At 43.2% G+C, this 24595-nt stretch overlaps 1 protein-coding gene across 1 annotated transcript in view; it reads left to right on the top strand.

The window, feature by feature from the left end:
• Nucleotides 1–6788: 6788 nt before the first annotated feature.
• The window catches only part of NDUFA4L2 (NDUFA4 mitochondrial complex associated like 2), a 62294-nt gene continuing 44487 nt past the window's right edge, over nucleotides 6789–24595 (top strand). The window contains exon 1 of the mRNA XM_060760875.2: nucleotides 6789–7008. Coding sequence (XP_060616858.1) covers nucleotides 6916–7008 — 93 coding nt within the window. The 5' untranslated portion in view covers nucleotides 6789–6915. The remainder of the gene's footprint in view (nucleotides 7009–24595) is intronic.

The raw sequence follows: 24595 nt of genomic DNA, 5'->3' as shown, positions 1-24595 counted from the left end.
TCCAGTGCATTTTCATGGCAGGGCAGAGAATCGAACCCTGGTCTCCAGTGTCATAATCCAACGCTCAAACATCTTACCAAACTGCTTCTCTACACCATAAAAGGGCTAAAAGTTTCCCAAAATATATGGCCTAATAGGATTGGGGGTTTCTCTTTTTTTAAAAAAAACATTTTAATATTTTATCCCACTTCCACCCTTCACCTCTCCCTCTGGACATACAATTTATACAGCAAACTACAGAAAATACGTTTGAAATATCAGTCAATCTCAATTTTTCCACTCCACATCTTTAAGTAATTGCTAACTGGATCTCACGTACTCTTAATTATTGTAACATTTTCTATTTTGTCTATATTGTTCCATTTACAATTATTTCAACATTTAGCATATTTATATATAATCATACCAATTTGTCAGAATCCACTTTGTTTTATCTTTCCAACCACTCACTAAAACAATTTGCGCACATGCTATTAATTTGTCAACCACTCTTTCCTTTTGCACATTATACATTCCTGGTATGCTTGCATGCTCTGGCGGGAAGGTAACAATGCTCTATTCAGTCATGCTGGCCACATGACCTTGGAGGTGTCTACGGACAATGCTGGCTCTTTGGCTTAGAAATGGAGATGAGCACCAACCCCCAGAGTCAGACACAACTGGACTTAACATCAGGGGAAAACCTTTACCTAACCTTTACCTATCTTGCAAGTAGGAGCCCCCGGAGGGGCAGTGAGTTAAACCCCTGTGCCGGCAGGACTGAAGAACGACAGGTCAGGTCGCAGGTTCAAATCCAGGGAGAGGCAGATGAGCTCCCTCTATCAACTTCAGCTACTCATGTGGGTACATGAGAGAAGCCTCCCACAAGGATGATAAAAACATCAAATCATCCAGGCATCCCCTGGGCAACGTCCTTGCAGACAGTCCATTCTCTCACACCAGAAGCGACTTGCAGTTTCTCAAGTCGCTCCTGACATGACAAAAAAAAAACCCTATCTTGCATGTAATACATTTCTATTGGCTATTGTTATTTGAAGATTTAACATTCTATTAATTTTTCCTTCAATCATTCTCCAGTACACCTGTACTCTATTACATTCCCTCTTTGTTTACAACCATGCCAATACCTGTTCTTTACCTCTGGTAAAAAACTTGAATGTTGTGCAGGGGTCCTATACCATTTTTGTAACATTTTCCTCCTTGCTTCCCTTAGTATATTATATTTTTCCTTTACTATATTACTTATTTCCCTTTGAATGTCTTCCCTCTTAATTTCCATATCATTCTCCACATTTGAAATATTTCCTCTATTATTTCTTCTTTTACCATTATGATTTGTTTGTACAAGTCTCCTGCCACTTTTTTTCTCCTCTCTCAGACATTTCCTAATCAATATATTGTAGAAGGCTTTCATGGCCGGAATCACTTGGTTGTTGAAGGTTTTTTCGGGCTATATTGACATGTTCTAGAGACATTCTCTCCTGACGTTTCGCCTGCATCTATGGCAAGCCAAGCATCCTTCTCAAATGGACTGTCCTGTTTCCTAATTCTCTCCCTCCGTCTATACATATTTTGTCTTATAGTCCAACTTTGGATCTAATTTGCTGCTTCTATCCAATTCTGAATTTCCTTTTGCTCTACAGGATTCCCATCTTTTGGGGGTTTCTCAGAATTGCTCATAAGGAATTCTACCTCCAAAATAATGGCAAAAACCAGCTCCTGAAATGGGATTGTTGTAAGTTTTTCAGGCTGTATGGCCATGTTCTAGAAGCATTCTCTCCTGTCGTTTTGCCTAAATCTATGGCAGGCATCCGCGGAGATTGTGAGGTCTATTGGAAACTAGGAAAATTGGGTTTATATCTCTGTGGAAAATCCATGGTGGGAGAAAGAACTTTTGTCTGTTGGAGGCAGGTGTGAATGTTTCAATTGGCCAACTTGATTAGCATTTGACGGCTTGAGAGTTTTTAGGTTCGCCCTGTTATTGCCTGGAGGAATTCTTTGTTGAGAGGTGATTAACTGTTCCTGTTTGTTTTTTGTCTAGAGTTCCCCTGTGTTTGAGTTTTGTTTTTTATTTACTGTTATAATTTCAGAGTTTTTTTAGTACTAGTAGCAAGATTTTGTTCATTTTCATGGTTTCTTCCTGTCTGATGAAATTGCTTGTGGATTTCAGTGGCTTCTCTGTGTAGCCTGACATGGTAGTTGTTAGAGTGGTCCGGCATTTCTGTGTTCTCAAATAATATGCTGTATCCAGGTTGGTTCACCAAGTGCTCTGCAATGGCTGACACCTCTGGTTGAAGTAGTCTGCAGTGTCTTTCATGTTCCTTGATTTGTGTTTGGCGCTGGGTTTGGTGATCCCTATGTAGACTTGTCCACATATTGTAGACTTGTCCACATGTTACTCCCCCAGGCAGTAATAGGGCACACCTAAAAACTATCAGGCCATCAAATGCTAATCAATGTGGCCAATTGAAAGATTCACACCTATCTCCAAAAGACAAGAGTTCTTTCTCCCACCCTGGACTTTCCACAGATATATAAACCCAATTTTCCTAGTTTCCAACAGACCTCACAACCTCTGAGGATGCCTGCCATAGATGCAGGTGAAACGTCAGGAGAGAATGCTTCTAGAACATGGCCATACAGCCTGAAAAACCTACAACAACCCAGTGATTCCGGACATGAAAGCCTTCGACAAAACAGCTCCTGAAAGTTTCTGGCTTTCTTTTCTTCTGGAGTTGGATGCTTCTGTTGGTCTGCTAAACATATGCCCTGCGCTTGTTAGGGTTGCCAATTAATTACCAGCACTTTCCCCTGTGCCTTAACCAAAGCTAGAGCTGCAGGTATCGGCCCGTGATAATGCTCATTTCCACAACAGTGATTTTTGCATTTGGCGCAGCAGTAGGCCAAGCTGTTTGTTCTTGGTCAGTTGGCAGTCCTAATGCAGACGGGACAGCTGCAGCGGCCCAGAGGGATTTAGGAGTTTTGATTATGTTGGAAAGAGGTGTGAATGCATTTTAGTTCCAAAAGAAAACATTCACAGCAGTCTTTATTCTGGACATGCACGTACCTTGCCCAGCCTCTCTCTTTTCATTTGAACACCACACAGTATTGTTCATTTGCCAAGCATCTTTTAAAAACTAAACTTCACATAAGAAAGTACAGCAGTGACGGCTCTGAAGTCTTCACAAACTTGGATCCCCTGATAAGTGCTGGCCATCAAGATCCAGAGGCCCCAGCCACCATGGCCAATGCTCTGCCTAACATGGCTGCATATCTGGCATTAGGCCTGACTCTGTCGTTGCTTAAGGCTGAATTTTTTTTTATTCTGCCTTCCCAAGCTCCTTGTCACAGGAGCCCCTAGTGACGCAATGTGACAGCAGGACTGAAGACCGATAGGTCGGAGGTTCGAATCCAGGGAAAGCGCGGATGAGCTCCTTCTGTCAGGTCCAGCTCCTCATGCGGGGACATGAGAGAAGCCTCCCTCCTGTATCAGATATGTTCTCACCATTCACAGATGCAAGCTGTTGCAAGCTCAGCTGTTGCTAGAAAATCGCACAGACGGACTACAAGCAAAGACACAACTCTGTGACCCAAATGATTCACTGGAACTTATGTCACAAGTTCTACCTGCCAGCAGCAAAAAAAATTGGTGGGATCATAAACCCGAAAAGGTCATGGAAAATGAACATGCAAAAATACCGTGGGACTTTTGAATCCAGACTGACAAAGTTTTGGAACACAACATGCCAGACATCATGATTTTGGAAAAGAAAAAAATCTGGATTATTGATGTCGCCATACCAGGTGACAGTCGCATTGAGGAAAAACAACAGGAAAAACTCAGCCGCTATCTCAAAATCGAACTGCAAAGGCTCTGGCATAAACCAGTACAGGTGGTCCCAGTGCTCATCGGCACACTGGGTGCCGTGCCAAAAGATCTCAGCCGGCATTTTTAAACAATAAACATTGACAAAATCATGACCTGTATACTGCAAAAGGCCACCTTACTTGGATCTGTGCGCATCATTCAAAAATACATCACACAGTCCTAGACTCTTGGGAAGTGTTCGACTTGTGATTTTGTGATACGAAATCCAGCATATAGATCTCGTTTGCTGTGACATACTGTGCTTTTGTGTCAATAATAATAATAATACAATCAAGGCTATCAACACCTGGGCCATCCCTGTCATTAGATACACTGGTAGGATTGTGAACTGGACACAAGCAGAGCTGGATGATCTGGATAGAAAAACAAGAAAATTGATGACAATCCACTACGCATTATACCCGCGTAGTGATGTCGACTGACTTTACCTGCTCAGAAAATCAGGAGGCAGAGGGCTTCTGCAAGTGAAACAAATGGTAGAAGAAGAGAAACACGCATTGGCAGATTATATGAAAGGCAGTCAAGAACCAACATTGAGGGAAGTCTGCTTCAACTGCAAAACACAAAGAGGGAATACCATAAAAACACAATCCAGAGCAGAAGAGAACATTGGCAAAAGAAGGCTCTCTCTGGCAAAAATTGAGAGCCAAATTGACAAAGAAAAAACATGGCTGTGGCTCACAAATGGAACTCTGAAAAAGGAGACGGAGGGCCTGATTCTGGCAACCCAAGAACAAGCCATTAGAACAAATGCCGTCAAAGCCAGAATTGAAAAGTTGACGACAGATCCCAAGTGTAGGCTCTGCCAGGAAGCAGCTGAAACAATAGATCATATCCTCAGCTGCTGCAAGAAGATTGCGCAGATAGACTACAAGCAGAGACACAACACCATTGCTCAGATTATTCGTTGGAACTTGTGCCACAAATACCATCTGCCTGCAACAAAGAACTGGTGGGATCACAACCCAGAAAAAAGTTACAAAGAGAATGAACATGCCAAACTCCTCTGACCTCACAACCGTGTTAAAAAACAAAGTATGGATCATCGATGTTGCAATCCCAGGTGACAGCAGGATTGCAGAGAAACAACAGGAAAAGCTGACACGATATGAGGATTTGAAGATTGAACTGCAAAGTCTTTGGCATAAGCCAGTAAAGGTGGTCTCAGTGGTGATCGGCACCTTGGCCTGCACTTAAACACAATCGGCGCTGACGATATTACCATCTGCCAGCTGCAGAAGGCCACCTTACTGGGATCTGCATGCATTATTTGCCGATACATCACACAGTCCTAGACACTTGGGAAGTGTCGGACATGTGATTATTATTATTATTATTATTATTAACTTTATTTGTACCCCGCTAGCATCTCCCGAAGGACTCGATGCGGCTTACACAGGCCGAAGCCTCAGAACACAATACAGTAGAAACATAACACACCATAAACAAAGCAAATCAAATAATTAAGCGAAATAACAACAACAGTGACAATGCAACAAGACACTTTAAAACTGGGCCGGCCGGCGCGCTGGGGTACAGGGTTAAAAGTGCTGAAGTGGCAGGAGGAACATCGGATTAAAATAGTGCGGTGTGCAGCAATATTGATTATACTAAAGTGCTTCTAGGACTTGGGATGGGGGAATCCTAATCTGAGAAGGCACATCGAAACAGCCAAGTTTTCAGGTTCTTTCTGAAAACTGCTAAAGTAGGGGAAGGGCATTCCAGAGTCGGGGGGCCGCCACAGAGAAGGCCCTGTCCCGTGTCCCCACCAAGCACGCTTGCGACGTGGGTGGGATCACGAGCAGGGCCTCCCCAGATGACTGGAGCGAGCGTGTGGGTTCGTAGATGGAGATGCGGTCACGCAGGTAGGGTGGTCCCAAACCATTCAGGGCTTTGTAGGTGAGCACCTGTACCTTGAATTGGGCTCGGAAAATTGAGCTCCTTAAACAGAGGGGTAGACCTCTCTTGATAATGAGCCCCGGTTAACATCCTGGCTGCTGCCCACTGGACCAATTGAAGTTTCCGAGCTGTCTTCAAGGGCAGCCCCACGTAGAGCGCATTGCAGTAATCCATTCTAGAGGTGACCAAGGCATGGACCACCCCGGCCAGATCAGCCTTCGCGAGGTACGGTCGCAGCTGGCGCACAAGTCTCAGTTGTGCAAAGGCCCTCCTGGATACCGCCGACACCTGAGCCTCAAGTGTGAGCGAAGAATCCAGGAGGACACCCAAACTGCGGACCTGTGGCTTCAGGGGGAGTGTAACCCCGTCCAACACAGGTAGCCACCCTATACCCCGATCCGGTTTATGATCGACCAGGAGGACCTCTGTCTTGTCAGGATTGATCTTCAGCTTGTTCCTCCTCATCCAGATCGATACAGCGGCCAGGCACTCATCCAGCACCCGAGAGGCCTCCTTGGAATTAGGTGGAAAGGAGTAGTAGAGTTGTGTGTCATCCGCATTGTGTGTGATGCAATTCAACAGCCAGCAGAGTGTCTGCAGTGGTGCTTTGAATGCTATATCCCTGCTTCTTGGCAGGGGGTTGGACTGGATGGCCCATGAGGTCTCTTCCAACTCTAGGAGTCTATGATTCTAAGTCTGATTTCTCTCTTCCTGTTTTCTGGTTTCAAGGCAGGACTCCTCTTCCCCTTCCTTCTTTCCTTCTTTCCTTCTTTCCTTCTTTCCTTCTTTCCTTCTTTCCTTCTTTCCTTCTTTCCTTCCTTCCTTCCTTCCTTCCTTCCTTCCTTTTCCAAGCCACTGCCACCTGCTTTTCCCCTTGGACTCCAGTGCGCCTCTTGCCCCTTTGCCCCGAATAGTTCTCCGTCCTTGGCCCTCCCGGCTGCGCCTCTCTTCCTGGTCCTCCCTCCAGGAGATGGGGAGTTCTCCGCCTCCTCCTCCTCTTCCTCCTCCTCCTCCTCTTGCTCTTCCTCCTCTTGCTCCTGCTCTGGCCCAGAGGCGGGGAGCTGTCCGAGCAGGAGGTACTTGGAGTGAGAGGTCCTTCCATCCGCCGCCCAAGCCAAGCCGAGCCGATGGGAGCCGACGGAGCCCGCGCTGCCCCGCAGCCCCCCCGAGGCGCCTCCCTCCGGGCCCTCTTGTCCCGGCAACTCAAGCGGCACCCCGGAGTGAGTCCTTTCCCTCCTTATCCGCGTTCCCTTTAAGGAAGACTTTCCTCCAAACTTGACTAGGGGGGCATCTGGAATGAATGCAGTTGGACCCTACTTGAACTGCCCTGCTTCAATGGAGTCATCAAGAGCTGAAGTTTGGCAAAGTCTCGCCTTCTCTGCCCAAGCGGACGGGACTCACTAAACTCCAACTCTCAAGACTCCATAGCATTCAGCAGTGGTGTCAAACTAACTGCCTTCATTCTACCCTGTGAATCTTCCAGCCAGCATCACTCACACTCTGCCTCTTCTGCCTGGCAGCATGGCCACTGGTGATGCTCCTTGGAGTCTGGGGAGGGAAGGGAATAAATGGACCCCACAACCTCTGAGGATGCCTGCCATAGATGCAGGCGAAACGTCAGGAGAGAGTGCTTCTAGAACATGGCCCATAGCTCAAAAAACATACAACAATCCAGTGATTCCGGCCATGCAAGCCTTTGACAATAAATGGAGCTTCCTTTCTTCCCTTCCTAAGAACTAATCCCCAGTTACCCCTTTCTCCCCTTTTTCTCTCCCACTCCTTTCTGTCCTCATTCCTGAAGGGCTTCAGATACTCAACAGGTGCTCTTTCTCTTAGTAAGGAGGCACAGCTTTCCTCTCCTCTCTTTGGGAATGGAGGGAAGATCCATTGCTTTGGGAGACAAGGAGGAGGATGTCACATAACTAGAGGAAAAGTGCCAACCAACCACACTCCCTTCCCTACTAAGAAGTTTTGTGTGTGTATGTGTGTCAGGAGAGACTTGAGAAACTGCAAGTCGCTTCTGGTGTGAGAGAATTGGCCGTTTGCAAGGATGTTGCCCAGGGGATGCTCGGATGTTTTACCATCCTGTGGGAAGCTTCTCTTATGCCCCCGCATGAGAAGCTGGAGCTGACAGACAGGAGCTCACCCTGCTCCCTGATTCAAATTTCCAACCTTTTGGTCAGCAGTCGTGCTGGCACAGGGGTTTAACCCATTGTGCTACTGGGGGCTCCAAGATTACTAAGAAGTGGGGAAGCCCTACTACTTTCCCAGACTCTCCTAGTTAGGAATCTGTTTAGATCCCATTCCCCCCCCCCCCCCCCCAAATTCCATCCTTATCCTTCAACACTCATCCTTTCTGTGCGGAGTGAGGTGAAGTCCCTACAGGGAGCAAAAGGAGGGAGAGTGGCCTAAATATGCTTTTAAAAGGCACCCCATCTGGTTTGATAACACTATGTAAGTCTGGGTTGTAGGGTTTTTTGGGCTGTATGTCCATGTTCTAGAAGCATTCTCTCCTGATGTTTCGCCTGTATCTAAGGCAGGCATCCTCAGAGGTAGTGAGGTCATATTGTAAGTCAATTTTTGTTCCTGGGTTATGAATGTCATTTCCTAGTTGGTTCTATCATTAAAAAAACATGGGGAAAGTTTTTCAAGCTGCCCAGAATTTGTTTTTGCAGGACAACCTGCAGCACATAGTTTTTCAATAAATACCTCACAGACTCTCAACTGATTTGACATATTTTGTGGCAGCCACAGAAACAAAGTTTCTGGAGTAGAACAACTCTTTTCAAAGTAAGTGCCGTATAATTAAACAGGAAATATCACTTTCAAATTTTGTTTCATGGTCTAATTGATGCTGAGCAGGGTCAGCACTGGAGTGAGAGTGTGGCAGTGAATCCCAGGGGCTGTCTTCTATGTTTCAGAGGAAGGGACAGTCATCTCTGAATATTCCTCACCTAAGGAAACTCTCTGAAATACATGTGGTGGCCTGAAGGCACATAGACACACACATAAACAGTGGTTAAAGCAGCCGCTGCCAATTTTTTCTCTGATGGAGCAGAGGACTAAGTATTCCAGGCAACCTGCTTTGTGCCTGCTATGCAAGTTCATTACTTTTTTTAATTGATGAAAGGGAAAGATAGTCCTATACAATCCGCAAAGGAAGATTGATTTCTCAGAGGATTTCTTATATGGAAATGCAGAATTGGGGGGGGGGGGGGGCAGGAGACATTATGGTATCTTGTTTGGCAAAATTTTCTTTGGCTGCATTTGCCTCACTCCATAATGAACTCATCCTTGCTTCTTTTTAAAGGTGTAAATGTTACCTTTCTTAACTACATCCCCCAGAATCCACCAGCTAGCTGGGAGACTTCAAAGAACCATATTTTTTCCAAGGTGTGGTCTAAGGCCCCTTCGACACAGCTATATAAAACCTACACTGAACTGGATTATATGGCAGAGTAGACTCAGATAATCCAATTCAAAGTGGATATTGTGGGCTAGCCACCCCCTGCCACGCATTGCTGTGACCCAGTTTGATGATCTGGAAAATAAAATAACGAGAAAGCGTTTCTAATATATGTTATTTCTTTATGCTTGTGGGTAAACAGTATTTATTGTTGTTAGTGTTGATGTAGAGATTGTTTGGTTTGCCTACTCTGAAACATATAGCATATAATTGTCCTTCTTTTGGGGTCCCTTTCAAATCTATGACACTATATCTGTCATATACATGTGTGTGTGTGTGTGTGTGTGTGTGTGTGTGTGTGTGAATCATCTCTATCCATCTATCTATCTATCTATCTATCTGTCTGTCCGTCCGTCCGTCCGTCCGTCCGTCCGTCCATCCATCCATCCATCCACCTATCTATCTATCTATCTATCTATCTATCTATCTATCTATCTATCTATCTATCTATGGCTGAATGGCTCTTGTCAGGAGGGCTTTGATTATGTTTTCTTGCCCTGGTGAAGGGAGTTGGACTGGGTGGCTTTAAGGCAGCATTTCTCAACCTGGAGGTGGGGACCCCTGGGGAGGTCACAAGAGGGTGTCGGAAGGGTTGCCAAAGACCACCAGAAAACACAGTATTTTCTGTTGGTCATGGAAGTTCTGTGCCCAAGTTTGGTTCAATTCCATCATTGGTGTTCAGAATGCTCTTTGATTGTATGTGAACTATAAATCCTAGCAACTACAACTCCCAAATGACAAAATCAATTTTTTTGAGTTATAGTCACTCCTTGGGTTAGTAGGTGTCTTGTGTCCAAATTTGGTGGCAATTCGTCCAGTGGTTTTTGAATTATGTTAATCCCACAAACGAACATTACATTTTTATTTATATAGATTATCTGCCTTGATATTCTGGGTTATATGGCTGTGTGGGAGGACCCTAAAAGCATCAGAGGGACCCACTTGGCTCATTGATAAGTCTTTTACAGCATACATCTTCAGAAGTTTTTAAGCAGATGGCCATCTGTCAAGACAGCTTTGATTCTGTATGCACATGATGTCCAACTCTATCTTTCTTTTCTACCTACTACTAAGAAGACTGTTCATGTTCTGAACTAGTGCTTGGCAGCTGTGACAATCTGGATGAGGGTGAAACAACTAAAATTAAATTCATCCAAGACAGAAGTATCCTGGTCAGTCAAAAGTCTGAACAGGGTATAGGGTTACAGCCTGTGCTGGATAGGGTTACACTGCTCCAGAAGACACAGGTTTACAGCTTGGGAGTGATCCTGGACTCATACCTGAGCCTGGAACCCCAGTTTTCAGAGATGGCTAGGGGAGCTTTTGCACAATTAAAACTTGTGTGCAAGTTGTGCCCATACCTTGAGAAGCCAGACTTGGTCATGGTGGTCCATGCTCTTGTTACATCCCGAATAGACTACTGCAACACACTCTATGTAGGGCTGCCTTTGAAGACTGTTCAGAAGCGAGTGGTCCAATGAGTGGCAGCCAGATTCCTCACTGGAGTGGTGTACAGGGAGCATACAACCCACATGTTACATCAGCTCCACTGGCTGCCAGTCTGCTACTGAGCACAATTCAAAGTGCTGGCTTTAGCCTACAAAGCCCTAAACAGTTCTGGCCCAGCTTACCTGTCTGAATGTATCTCCCTCTATGAACCATCATGGAGGTTAAGATCTTCTAGAGAGGCCCTGCTCTCGGTTCCACCTCCTTTGCAGGTGCAGTTGGTGGGGTTGAGAGACAGGACCTTCTCAGTGGTGACCCTCAGCTGTGGAACTCCCTCTCCAGTGATATCAGATCAGCACCCTCCCTCCTGGCCTTTTTTAAAAAAAGTAAAAACGTGACTATGGGATCAAGTAATTTAGTGCAATAAGTGGATACGGAATAGGTACAATTACAACTGGAATGGCTCCTGGACTACAATTTTGGATTGTGTGGTTTTAATAATAATAAATAATAATAAAACTTTATTTATACCCCGCTCCATTTCCCCCAGGGGGACTCGGTACGGCTTACATGAGGCCAAGCCCGTCAGTGCAGTACATACATTGTAATACAAAAACATAACAATAATCAGAAAATAAAATATATAAAATGCAAAGAAATATAATAAACGACACAGGCAATATAAAACATGCAATTAAAAACAGAGGATTTCACTGGGCAGGGCCACATTCAAGGCTAAAGTTTTAAAAACTCTGGGAGATAGGACGATGCAGATCATCAGGATGAGGATCCGAGAATGAGGGAGGATTCAATTGCATGAACTGTAAATAAAGTGCTTCTAAAGAGGTTTAGTGCAAAGTTTGGACAGGGAGTTTCTTACATTCAATCACTGAAGGCACATTGGAATAGCCAGGTTTTCAGGTTCCTCCTGAAGATTGCTAGCATGGGGGCTTGCCTAATATCTCTGGCGAGTGAGTTCCAGAGCCGGGGGGCCACCACAGAGAAGGCCCTCTCTCTCGTCCCTGCAAGTCGCACCTGAGATGTGGGCGGGAGTGAGAGAAGAGCCTCTCCGGAAGATCGAAGAGATCATATGGGTTTGTAGATGGAGATATGGTCACGCAGGTAGGTGGGTCCCAAACCGTTCAGGGCTTTGTAGGTCAAGACCTGCACCTTGAATTGGGCCCGGAAAATAAACTGTAGCCAGTGGAGCTCCTTAAACAGGAGGGTTGACTGCTCTCTGTAATTCGCCCCAGTTAAAAATCTGGCTGCCGCCTGTTGGACCAATTGGAATTTCTGGGCCATCTTCAAGGGGAGCCTCATGTAGAGAGCATTGCAATAGTCCAATCTAGAGGTAACTAAGGTGTGGACCCTTAATGTTTAGATGCTTTTAATTCTATTATGTCTGTTTATGTGGCATCGAATTCTTGCCTATTGTAAGCTGCTCTGAGTCCCCTTCAGGGTGAGAAGGGTGGGGTATAAATATAGTAAATAAATAAATCCTACATGGAAAGGGTTGGACCAAGATGGCCCCTGTAGTCTCTATGTTCATCTATCCCCACCCATCTCTTTTCTTCTCTGGGTGTCTCTTTAGAAGTTTTTCCCTGAACTTCAAAGCTGGGACACATCGGGTCAAGCAACATCTGAGTGTAGTCAACATAGCAAAAGTTATGAAGGAAACACAAAAGTGCCGCAATTTCCCCTTGTCTAAATCTACAAGGAAGGGAAACTTCTGCCTTTATTCTCCCTTAGTCAGTAGAGTCCAAATTCCTTCTGTACGTTGAACTCAATTTGCGGCAGTTGCTGTAAACTGAAGACAAAGAGGGAAATAAAGAGGGAAAGGAGACATTTGAAAAACAGCAGGAAAGGTGGGATGCACAAGGATTAACTGAGGCTGCCCTTGCCAAATTGCCATAGTTAGGAATTATGTTGTTTCGAACCGCTTGGCAGGAAAGGAACTAGAGCCTTTTGGGGACTTTCTTACTATACTTTTGAATGTTGGTAGTATGAGAGAAAGAAATCTTAAACGGCAAATATGCAAAGCTAACAGAGGTAAACTGTACACATTATTCAAGAGTATTGCAAACACCAGAAAGCAAAAGCCAAATTTAAGTGTCATCTCTGAAAAGCATGAGTGGCTGCAAGCTCAGCAACTTGTAAATGTTTGTATTCTTGGACTGATCCCAAAGTTGCAATTTTCAGGCATTGTATCATAAATACCTTACTCTAAAACAAGAAGAGTCTGGAATTCAAGATCCACACCATACCTTTTTTTCCTGGCAAGTTATCCTCAAGTGTCTGCACACATTTAAAGATTATTTTGTTTAGTGTCTTCCTTCTGTCATGTCATAGCAAGTCTATGGGATTTTTTAAAAGGTCTGTAAACTATGCCTTATGTGATACAGTTTAGGGAATTCTGGATGCTTAGGATGGAGAAGAGAACACTGAGACCCCTTCTAAACTGCCATATACCATAGTCCAGATTATCATATCAGATAATCTACATTACCTGCTTTGAACTGAGTTATATGAATCTTCACTGCTATATAATCTAGTTCAAAACAGATAATCTGGATTTTATATGGAATGGAGAAGGGGCCTCAGCGATATACCACATCATGTATATAGCTGAGGCCCCATCACCACCCAGACATACTAAATAACATCTGAAGACACTCATACACAGCCATTTGGTGATCCACAGCCAGTAGCAGGATTGCAGCAGTGTCTGGCTATACCTCTGTAGTCATACACAAAATTATTACAGCAGCACTAAGACCACCAGAGAACCCTGGTGGATCTCAGCAATGATGCTATTATTTCATATCTAGCTGTAGATATGAAATCTATGCCCAGGAATTAAACCACAGAGCTGCTGAACCTGCTGACCGAAAGGTTGGCGGTTCGAATCCGGGAAGCAGGGTGAGCTCCTGCTGTTAGACCCAGTTTCTGCCAACCTAACAGTTTGAAAACATGCAATTGTGAGTAGATCAATAGATACTGCTTCTGTGGGAAGGTAATGGCACTCCATGTAGTCATGCTAGCCACATGACCTTGTAGGTGTCTATGGACAACACCGACTCTTCAGCTTAGAAATTGAGATAAGCACCACCCCCAGAGTCGGACATGGCTAGACTTAATGTCAAGGGAAACCTTTACCTTTAGCTGTAGGGAAATAATCAGACTATTCTGCAATCCTGTCTGCTCCCCACAAATTATGGAATGATTGGAGAGGGGACTTGAGAGGCTTTTCAGAAAGAAGGGTGGGAGTTGGGGTGCTGCACTGAGAACTTCTGCACTTCTTCAATGCCCCCAAAAGGACTAACACAAGCATAAGGGAAACAGCTGTATAGATTTGTTCCTACCAAGACGTCGACCATATTTGGCTGACATTAATGGAAGTGATGTTGTGCATATAACAGCACTGTGCTTTACAGTCATAGATTGCATATTGTTCATCACACATTTCACAATAGGACCCAGGAATTGACATGTATTCTGTATGGGTATTGCATATTATTGGCATATTATATATCTCCGTATGCAGATATTTATACTACATTAAGGAAATGTTGGATTACAGCCACTCCGTGCAGAGAAACAGTAATAATAATAATAATAATAATAATAATAATAATACATTTTATTTATATTCCACAAACATTCAATGCCTTCGCAATCACATACAATGAGACACACAAACACAAACAAAGGCAGAGGCTTCTCCTTTCATTTCCGGCTCATTTCTGGGAGGTGCTTTCTCTATTTTCAAGCTGAGGAGCCTGTGTTGTCACCTCCTGGTTGTGTGGCCGACAATATTGCTCTTTGACTTTTCCTGCCAAAGTGGTACCTATTTATCTATTCACACTTGCATGTTTTTGAATTGCTAAATTGGCAGGAGCTAGAGCTGACAGATGGGAGCTCACCCCATCTTGCAGATTTGAACTGCCAACCTTTAGTCCAGCATGTCAGTCAACCTTTAGGTCAGCAGTTCAGCAGCACAAGGATTTAACCCATTGTACCACCACAGCTCCTTTATAATATAACATGATGTGTACATATTCTTCTGAGGAATAGCTGTGATATTGCCTAAACCACACAGATATACCATTACGCAAAGTAAGCATTTGCAGTGTAGTTGATTTTGCCCAGGGGCACTCTTGAGGCGCTCTTGGGGGAAAATAGACCTTGACATATGAGAGTTGTAGTTACTGGGATGTATAGTTCACCTAAAATCAAAGAGCATTCTGAACTCCACCAATGATGGAATTGAACCAAATATGGCACACAGAACCCCCATGACGAACAGAAAATATTTATCAATGATTGGTTGCGTTGGGGGGGGGGGGGGGAGGCAAAATACTGTTTGCTTACCATTGAAAATTACCTAGGGGTGCCTCTGATCCAGGATTGAATCCTGACTTTCATCACTTCCCTGTTTTTTTGGGTGAGAAAACTGGGGAACTTCTTACTCCCAGATGTTCCTAGATTGCATCTTCCACAATCTCTGGTCTTTGACCATACAATAGAGGCTGACAGGAAATGGAATCCATGTCGGGAAGACAACCTTATCCAAGAAGGGATCACTCCCAATTCTCAACACTCTCTTTTCTCACTTGATTCTCCTTTTCTAAGACCCAGGCATGTAGCCGGGGGGGGGGGGGGGGGGGGGGGGTCGGGGGGCTTCAGCCCCCCCCCCCCGAAATTTTCATGGTGGTTTGGTGGTTCGCGAAAAGGCCTTAATGGTGCATTATTTAAACTGTTATGTTTATTCATATCATGATCTGATCACCATACTCAATATATCCCATATGCATGGGGGTATTGGGGTAACGATACAAAAGATTTGCTAGGCTAGCCCTTCTTTCACTCAGACTCAGCCCCCCCCCCCCCGGAAACTCAGCCCCCCCGAAACCCCCCCTGAAAAAAAATCAGCCCCCCCCCCCGAAACGAAATCCTGGCTACGGGCCTGCTAAGACCGTAATCCAAATGGGAACTTTTCTACAGTTTTCAAAGAGTAGCAGTCTTCTCCCCCTGTCATCTCTCCCACCCCATAAACTCAAGGAATGAAAGGACAGGAATATGCAAGAGATGCTTCCCTTCCCTTCCTTTGATGTTAATATGTTTTTCAAAAGGCCACTCAGCTCAATGAGCATTAAGTTGTTCAAATGGGATGTTTTTACTGGGATGTTTCCAGAAAGATTTTTAGTTGGACTCTACAACATTCCTCCTTCTGTTGCTACTGGAATTCCCGTCCTGCTTTCCCCCTTGGGAAAAGAGCAATCACATCTTCTCCTATTTAGTGGGATTTAAAAGGCCCTTGCTGTTTTGCCCTCTTTCATTCTCTTTCTCTCAAACTCATTTCATGGCCCAAACTTGGGCGCCGTTCTCTCCATCTGCACAGATGCAAGCCTGTGCCTTCTTTTAATGCTGGGTAATTTGTTCACTAACCCTCGATGGCCATGGCTGGCATACACATAGTTGGCAAGAGAGGAGATTTGATGTGTTGTTATTTACCTTGCTATATCCGATGCCTCTAAGGGGTTTTTTCTACACTCCAGGCATAAATCAACACGGAGCGGGTTTTAGCCCTCCCTCATATGCTTACAAACCTCCCAATTTCCAAAGCCAGCTTAAGGTGTGCGCGTTTTCTTTTTCCTGTGTCCTCTGTGATCTGACTTCTACCAGCTCCTAAACACACACACACACTTCAGAATTTCAGTGACAGAACAGCAAGCCTACAACCCACCCGCCTCTTCATCCCATCTCCCAAAGCCATTGTCTTGCCTTCTATCAAAAATTCATGACAGGGATTTTGTTTACAAATATGAATAAACCCAGATAAATTATATATGCCCGCGAGGCTTTGATATAAATACAATTTCCCCTCTCACAGGCTCAAGAAGGGGAGAGGGAGATGGCCTTATTTGAGTTGGCTAAGCGTGTGCCGCGCGCACACACAGAGAAATACATTTTCATTATATATAGGGACAATGTTCCTTCCCACAGCCACAGGATTGTTTTTTTTTCTTTACTACACATAGATCACAGATGAGATACATGTAGCCATCCAGATGTTCTGCAACTCCTATCAGCCCTTGCCAGCATCGTCAAAGGTGGCTAGGGTCCTGTTCATTTGACCCATCTTAAGTGACTAAATAACCTAAGGGAACCAAAACCCTTCTGATCTTGGAAACTGAGTCAGCCTTGGTCAGTACTTGGATGGGATTTTGCCAACAAATACCAGGAGTAAAGCCTATATTTCAGCAGAAAGAACTGGTTTAAAAAAATCTTTTTATTTTCCTTGCACAATAAAACCTCATAAAATTCACAGTTGCCATAAGTCATCAAGTAACTTGAAGGCAGATACACACATACAAGTGGACCCTTGAATTCACAATTCAACATGTGGGAGTCAACAGAAATAAATCCCATTCATTCTACTGGATCTGCAGTGGTGCAATGGGTTAAATCCTTGTGCTGTTTGAACTGCTGAGCTGAAGTTCGAATCCATGATGATGGAGCGAGCTCCCATCTGTCAGCTCCAGCTTCTCATGCAGGGACATGAGAGAAGCCTCCCACAGGATAGTACCACATCTGGGCATCCCATGGACAACATCTCTGCAGACTGCCAATTCTCTCACACCAGAAGCGATTTGCAGTTTCTCAAGTTGCTTCTGACATGATAAAAAAAAGGGTCTAGAGAGGAGTAGGATATAGTGAAGTATGAAATCCCCATCCCTCCTAGATAGATAGATAGATAGATAGATAGATAGATAGATAGATAGATAGGTAGAGATACATAATTCTATAGAATTTTATATAATTACAAAATTGTTGGAAGAGAGTCAACCCCTTGCTGGTTCAGGAATCCAGAGTCCAAGAGCCAGTTTCATTCAGATGTTACCATGAGCCATGTGATCCATTTGGAAGCCTCAGAACCAACCATATTTTACCTTGTTCACGTCAGCACATTTTCAATTTTAATCTATTACATTTGGCCTGGCCATTTTAAAAATTGTTTATGTCACTATTGATTGTTTTTTGTTTATGTGATTTATATGATTTGTATTTTATTGATTGTTTATTGATGTTGTGTTTATTGATGTTTTGTTTAATGTACTTTGGGCTTGGCCTCATGTAAGCCGCACCGAGTTCCTTGTGGAGATGGTAGCGGGGTATAAATAAAGATTATTATTATTATTATTATTATTATTATTATTATGTGGTACATGTCTGTACCATAACTCTCAGAATTGAGCACCCTACAACTTAGTATATGTATTGAGTGAAAGTCTTCTTGAGATATAACTCTGTCAGATGTTAGAACAGGGAACCACATATTGGATATCTCCATAATATTATTAGGGTGTGTTGTTGTTATAATCATCATCCATCTCTCCCATGGATCAAACTGAGAAACAACAACATATTAAAATACCACACATAACATCAATTAAAAAGACATAAATCCAGTTAGAACTCAGAACATGACTAGAGTAAGCATCCCTTGGAGAGCTGTTGAAAGCTTTCATGGCCAGAATCACTGGGTTGCTGTGAGTTTTCCAGGCTGTATGGCCATATTCCTAAAGCATTCTCTCCTGACATTTCACATCTATGGCAGGCATCCTCAGAGACAGTGAGGTCTGTTGGAAACTAGGCAAGTGAGGTTTAGAGAACCTGTGCATATTTATTTATTTACAGTATTTATTTTCCACCCTTCTCACCCTGCAGGGGACTCAGGGTGGATTACAATGTACATATACATGGCAAACATTCAATGCCATAGACACACAGCATATACAGACAGTCACTCAGAGGCTATTTAACATTCCAGTGGAGCTGTCGCTTCACTGTCCGTTTGTGACACTGATGAAGTACTTTCCTCATTCTTTGCATACTTCCTGGAGATTTTTTTTCTGGCCTTGTAAATTAGTTAAATTTGCCTCCCCACGTAAGTGGTACCTAGATTTCCTACTTGACAGATGCAACTGTCTTTCAGGTTGCAAAGGTCAACAACAAGCTACACAATTTTGGTCAGGAGTTCACTCTGACCCGGACTGGCTTTGAACTCATGACCTTTCAGTCAGTAGTGATCTTAATGCAGCTGATTCCCAGCCAGCTGCACCACAATACCGGTGCCCTTGAGTGGATTATATGGGAGGAGGCAATCTTATAGATAACCTGGACCTAAACCATGTGAGATTTAAAGATAACAGCCAAAGCTTTGTACCTTGCCCAGAAACCTATTGACAGTCAGTAAAATGATTTTTATACCAATAATTGATGTTTTATTTAATAACAATAGTTAAGATTTTAATGTTGGTGTGATATGATCACTCCTGGATGAACTGGTAACCAAGATTAATATGTAAACCTGAGAGCAGATAACTGGTTGTTGTTGTTTTTATTTGTAAAGTACCATGATGGTGCTATATAATAATGGTAATGATAATCATCTTCATCTCTCACTATTGGCCATGATGACTAGGGGCATTGTAATCTAACACAATGGGAGATACATATCCTCTCACATACAGATAGAGAGAGGGAGTGGGAGAGAGAAAGAGTCACACAAACATACATGTATTACCCAATGATAAACCGGCAAACATGCAACTAGAAACAGTTATATATCAATACAATGAATCCAAGATGACAGGACCTTGTTTCCCCACATCATTTTTTCGCTTGTTTCTATGATTATCCAGATCAGGCCGAATTATGCAAAATAAGGGAATATAGATATGAATGCTTCCTTTGAGTAAGTTATCTATTGCAGAATTCAGGTCTTGCTTTATACAGGATTTGGATTTGGTATAATTTGTTTTTCCCGTTAACCTTAGGGAACACATATAGTATTGTGTAGCTACACATCAGTCCAGGCAAGAGTGCTTAACAAGGCTTCATCCTTTACCACCGGAACAATCTTAACACCACCACCATCCCCATGGCCATTAAAGCAAAGAATTGCCATTCTCCACCAATTTACAGCAACCCTGGTGAGGTCACATTCTTCTGCCGTAGAAGGTTAAGTGGGTGCATCTTCTATAGGGTGTATGATCCAAATATTCACCCTCCAGCATTTCACAGTCACAAATAATGTACTTCTGACACATCTGGAGGGGTTTGTACTTCAAACACCCCTATTCGTCTCACATCAAAGATTACTGACGGAGTGTGCGCCCACTCCGTTCCCCCACTCTTGCTATTATACTCTTCTCAGCCTGTACTCTTCAATATGTTATTATCATATATTTTGCTTAACCTATCCAATACTGTGTTTGTTTATTCTGCAATAGCCTACACTACATCAGCTTCTGAGACAGTTGTATTAGTCGCAAATTGTCCATAAGAGCTTCCTTTTATGGAGCGAAGCTTCAGCAAATTAAATAAAGTGTTTGATCTTCTTGTGATTTCGGCTGAGCCAAAAATTGTATCCCTGTTCAATTGGGCATTTAGGCTCTTCTTTAAGTGATAGGAACAAAATTCTTCTAAAGGTTTGGGAAGCAGGATACAGTGGGCCCTTGGTGTTCACTGGAGTTTGGTTCCAAGACACCCACTGGATATCAAAATCCATAGAAGTCCCATTATATACACGGGCACAGGAAAGTGGTGCCAGTAGGAGCTGCGGTGCTACAATGGGTTAAACCCTTGTGCTGGCTGAACTGCTTACCTGAAAGTTGGCAGTTTGAATCCCTGAGATGGGGTGAGCTCCTGTCTGTCAGCTCCAGCTTCCCACGTGGGGACCTGAGAGAAGCCTCCCACAGGATGGAAACACATCCAGGCGTCCCCTGGGCAATGTCTCTGCAGATGGCCAATTCTCTCACACCAGAAGCACCTTGGAGTTTCTCAAGCTGCTTCTGACACATTTTTAAAAAAGTAAAATGGTGTCCCTTATATAAAATATCAAGATTTGCTTTGGAAAATTTGGGCAGGGAAAAAAATTTCAAGCTGTGGATGGCTTAATCTGTGAATGCAGTATCTATGAATTCAGAACAGTAGTGGTAGTGTTCCCCACTTTCCTAAAACAGATGAGAAAAATGTACCCCTCCACATATTATCTTGACATGTCCCATCATTGGTGGTGTGGTTCTAGAGCAGTGCTACTCAAGTTGGTTTTCCCTAGAGCAGAGCCAGTCCCTGAACCATTCTAGTTTCCATGTAAAAAAGAAACAGTTATAGTCAATATGATATCAATCCCTGGTATGTTGTGGGGAGGGAAAACTTCCATCTTTGATATCAGATAATCTGAAAAACACTGGGTGAAAAAGGAGTTGCTATTCAAGATACTCAAGTTGTTTCCCAGTCTGAATTAGCACTATTGTGAAGGTCCTTAAATCCCTCTTGGTGATAGGGTGTCTACATCCATAGATATCACTTAATTCTTTCCCAGACTGATCCAAAATGGCTTCTAGGTTTGGAAGAACAGGAGACTAAGCTGCTGAGAAAACCTTTAGTAATTTTATTTATTTACTTAATTATATCCCACCTTTCTGCCATGAATGGGACTCACAGGCAACAGCCAAACACAACTGTCAAACTCAGGCATGGATAAACTGAGTATAAATAAATCACATAAGTAAATAAATGGAAAAATAAATTAATCATAATTTAGAAAGCACATCAAAAGCACCAGGACTGTGGCGCAGCTGGCTGGGAAACAGCTGCATTAAGATCACTACTGACCGAAAGGTCATGAGTTTGAAGCCAGCCTGGGTCGGAGTGAGCTCCCGACCAAAATTGTGTAGCTTGTTGTAGACCTTTGCAACCCGAAAGACAGTTACAACAGTTAAGTAGGAAAATTAGGTACCACTTTGTGGGGAGGCTAAATTAACTGATTTACGAGGCCATAAAAAATCTCCAGGAAGTGTGCAAATATGCAAAGAATGAGGGAGCGACAGCTCCCCTGGTGGCCAGAAGCTGGAAAGTTGATAGCCTCTGAGTGTCTGTCTATATATGTCGTGTGTCTATGGCATTGAATGTTTGCCATGTATATGTACATTGTAATCCGCCCTGAGTCCCCTACGGGGTGAGAAGGGCAGAATATAAATACTGTAAATCAATCAATCAATCAATCAATAAAAGAAAATACTAAACTCACCTCTTTCCACAAGTAGCTGTAGCAGCAGGTGTCAACAGTGTTGGCACGGGCAGTTACTCCACTCTGGAACTTAACCATTAGCTTTAAAGGAATTATCCAAAGTACTGGTTCCATTCTACATTATGTGTTCAGCACCTTGGACAGCTATTTTAATAGCACACTCCCAGGAACATTAAACTCACCAGCGAGGAAAGAGCACCTCTTTGTATTTGGAAACAAGGCAGGGGGTGAACAAGCCTGACCACCATTCATTCAAATCTGTGTAAGAATTCTTCCCTCAAATTGCCTCCTACCCCATTCTAATATCATCCCCATCATATATTCCCCCTCAGTTTCAAGCAAAGGATCATCAGTTGAGAACTTTGTGTGGAAGCAAGCTTATTTTCTGCTGAGATTAGAACAAATGGATTCAAGTTACAAGCAAAGAGATTCCATTTAAACATTAGAGAAGGGTTCTTTATTGCAATATCTCTTTGCCAATGGAATAGACTGCTTTGGAGAGTGGTACTGTACTTCCTTGGAAATCTATTAAAGAGGTTGAATTGACATCTTTTGGGAATGCTCTAACTATGCATTTCTAGATGTTCCCCATGAAGCGTTCTAAGATTCTATAAGCTACTAGCAGTCCCCAGTCACACACTGCTGTGGCCCAGTCTCTGTGTGTATATGTGTGTGTGTGTATTTGTGTATATGTGTGTGTATGTGGTTTTGCACATGCATTGTGATGTATTTTTTATTTTATTTTTTTGCTTTTTAAGTCCCTTTTGCTGTATTTTTCAGTGTTTTTATGAGTGATGGTCACTCCTTGTCTTAATAGGTGTATTGTGTCCAAATTTGGTGTCAATTCATCCAGTGGTTTTTGAGTTATGTTAATGCCACAAACGAACATTTCATTTCTATTTATATAAACTAGCCATCCCCTGCCATACATTGCTGTGGCCCAGTCTGGTGATCTGGAAAATAAAGTAATTGGAAAGTGTTGGTTTCTAATATATGTAATTTCTTTATGCTTGTGTTGATGTAGAGATTGTCTGGTTGGCCTACTCTGGAACATAAAACATATAATTGTCCTTGTTTAGGGGTCTCTTTCACATCTATCATATTATGTGTGTGCGTGTGACTCTTATCTATCTATCTATCTATCTATCTATCTATCTATCTATCTATCTGTCATATCCATATATATGTGTGTCTGTGAATCATATATATCTATGGACTAGATAGCCTTAAGTATTTTCTGTTGGTCGGTCATGGGGATTCTGTGTGGGAAGTTTGCCCCAATTCTGTAGTTCGTGGAGTTCAGCATGCTCCTTGATTGTAGGTGAACTATAAATCCCAGTAACTACAACTCCCAAATGTCTGCTTTGAGTCTCCTGGAGGTGAGAAAAGCGGTATAGAAAAACTGTAAATAAATAAATAAATAACTACAACTCCCAAATGTCAAAGTCTATTTCTGCCAAACTCCACTTGTGTACATATTTGGGCATATGGAATATTTGTGCCAATTTTGATCCTGATCCATCATTGTTTGAGTCCACAGTGCTCTCTGGATGTAGGTGAACTACAACTCCCAAACTCAAGGTCAATGTCCACCAAACCCTTCTAGTGTTTTTTGTTGGTCATAGGAGTCCTGTGTGCCACGTTTGGTCCAATTCCACCATTAATGGAGTTCAGAATGCTCTTTGGTTGTAGGTGAACTATAAATCCCAGCAACTACAACTCCCAAATGACAAAATCATTTTTTTTGAGTGATGGTCACTCCTTAGGTTAGTAGGTGTCTTGTGGTCAAATTTGGTATCAATTTGTCCAGCGGGTTTTGAGTTCTGTTAATCCCACAAATGAACATTACATTTTTATTTATATAGATTTTCACATTCTACATCACTCTCATTTAGAGCTGCAATAATGCAAATACTCATCAAGACTGACTAATTGAACAGTCAGTTATGAAGAGAAGAGAAGGGAGCTGGCAATGAACTCTACTACACATCTGCCCTCATCACCAACATGTTTATTTTAAATCCGAATGTCTACCTCCAAAATCTGTGGGAGAGACAGTGAGACATATGTCAGAAAACGAGGGACTCTTTCTGGAAACTGCTGATTAGAAGGTACACAAATGGTTAACCGTGAGGACCAGGCCACATATTTCTGAAAGATATTAGGGGGAGAGGAAGAGCGACTGGTGGAGCCCAGGCTGCTAAGGAGATTCCTGACACGCCATCCATTATCAACAATCAGCTGTTGTTCACATAATCCATGTAGATCAGCATTTTCACCTTGCAACAGCTTCTCCTGCTGCTGTGAGGTTGCACTTCCCAGGATGCCCAACTGCCTCAGCCTGTGATTAATGCTAACTCCACATCTATGGCCAGCTGAGTCTGAAATGGCTCACAACTCCCACAACGCTGCTGGAGCAAAAACAAGCTGTGTTAACAAGGCAGAGCCTAGAAATAATAATAGTGTGGGTTGTAGTAGTAGTAATACATAGTAGTAGAAACAACAACCTAGCTTAGTGGTTGTGAAGTTTGAGAAACTGTCAAGATAGCAGCAGAAACATCTAACAGCCTACACCCTGTACTCTAGAGGACCTCATAGAATAAGGCTGAAAACCCAATGGTGTTTTCAGTGTCTGGATTTTGGTGTCCCGCCCCGGTCCATTTTTCAGGAGCCTCCCAAATTTGGGTGGGCAAAATTCCATTTTTCAGTCTGGCAGCCAAAAGTTGTTTGTTTGTTTGTTTGTTTGTTTGCTCCAGGAAGATCCAGGCCATTGGCGGCAATGAGGAAACTTCTG

The sequence above is a fragment of the Anolis sagrei genome, chromosome 2 (genome assembly GCF_037176765.1).
Source record: "Anolis sagrei isolate rAnoSag1 chromosome 2, rAnoSag1.mat, whole genome shotgun sequence".
In the NCBI taxonomy this organism is placed as follows: domain Eukaryota; kingdom Metazoa; phylum Chordata; class Lepidosauria; order Squamata; family Dactyloidae; genus Anolis; species Anolis sagrei.
The sequence above is the reverse complement of the archived record's forward strand: the minus strand, read 5'-3'. Positions and strand labels throughout refer to the sequence as shown.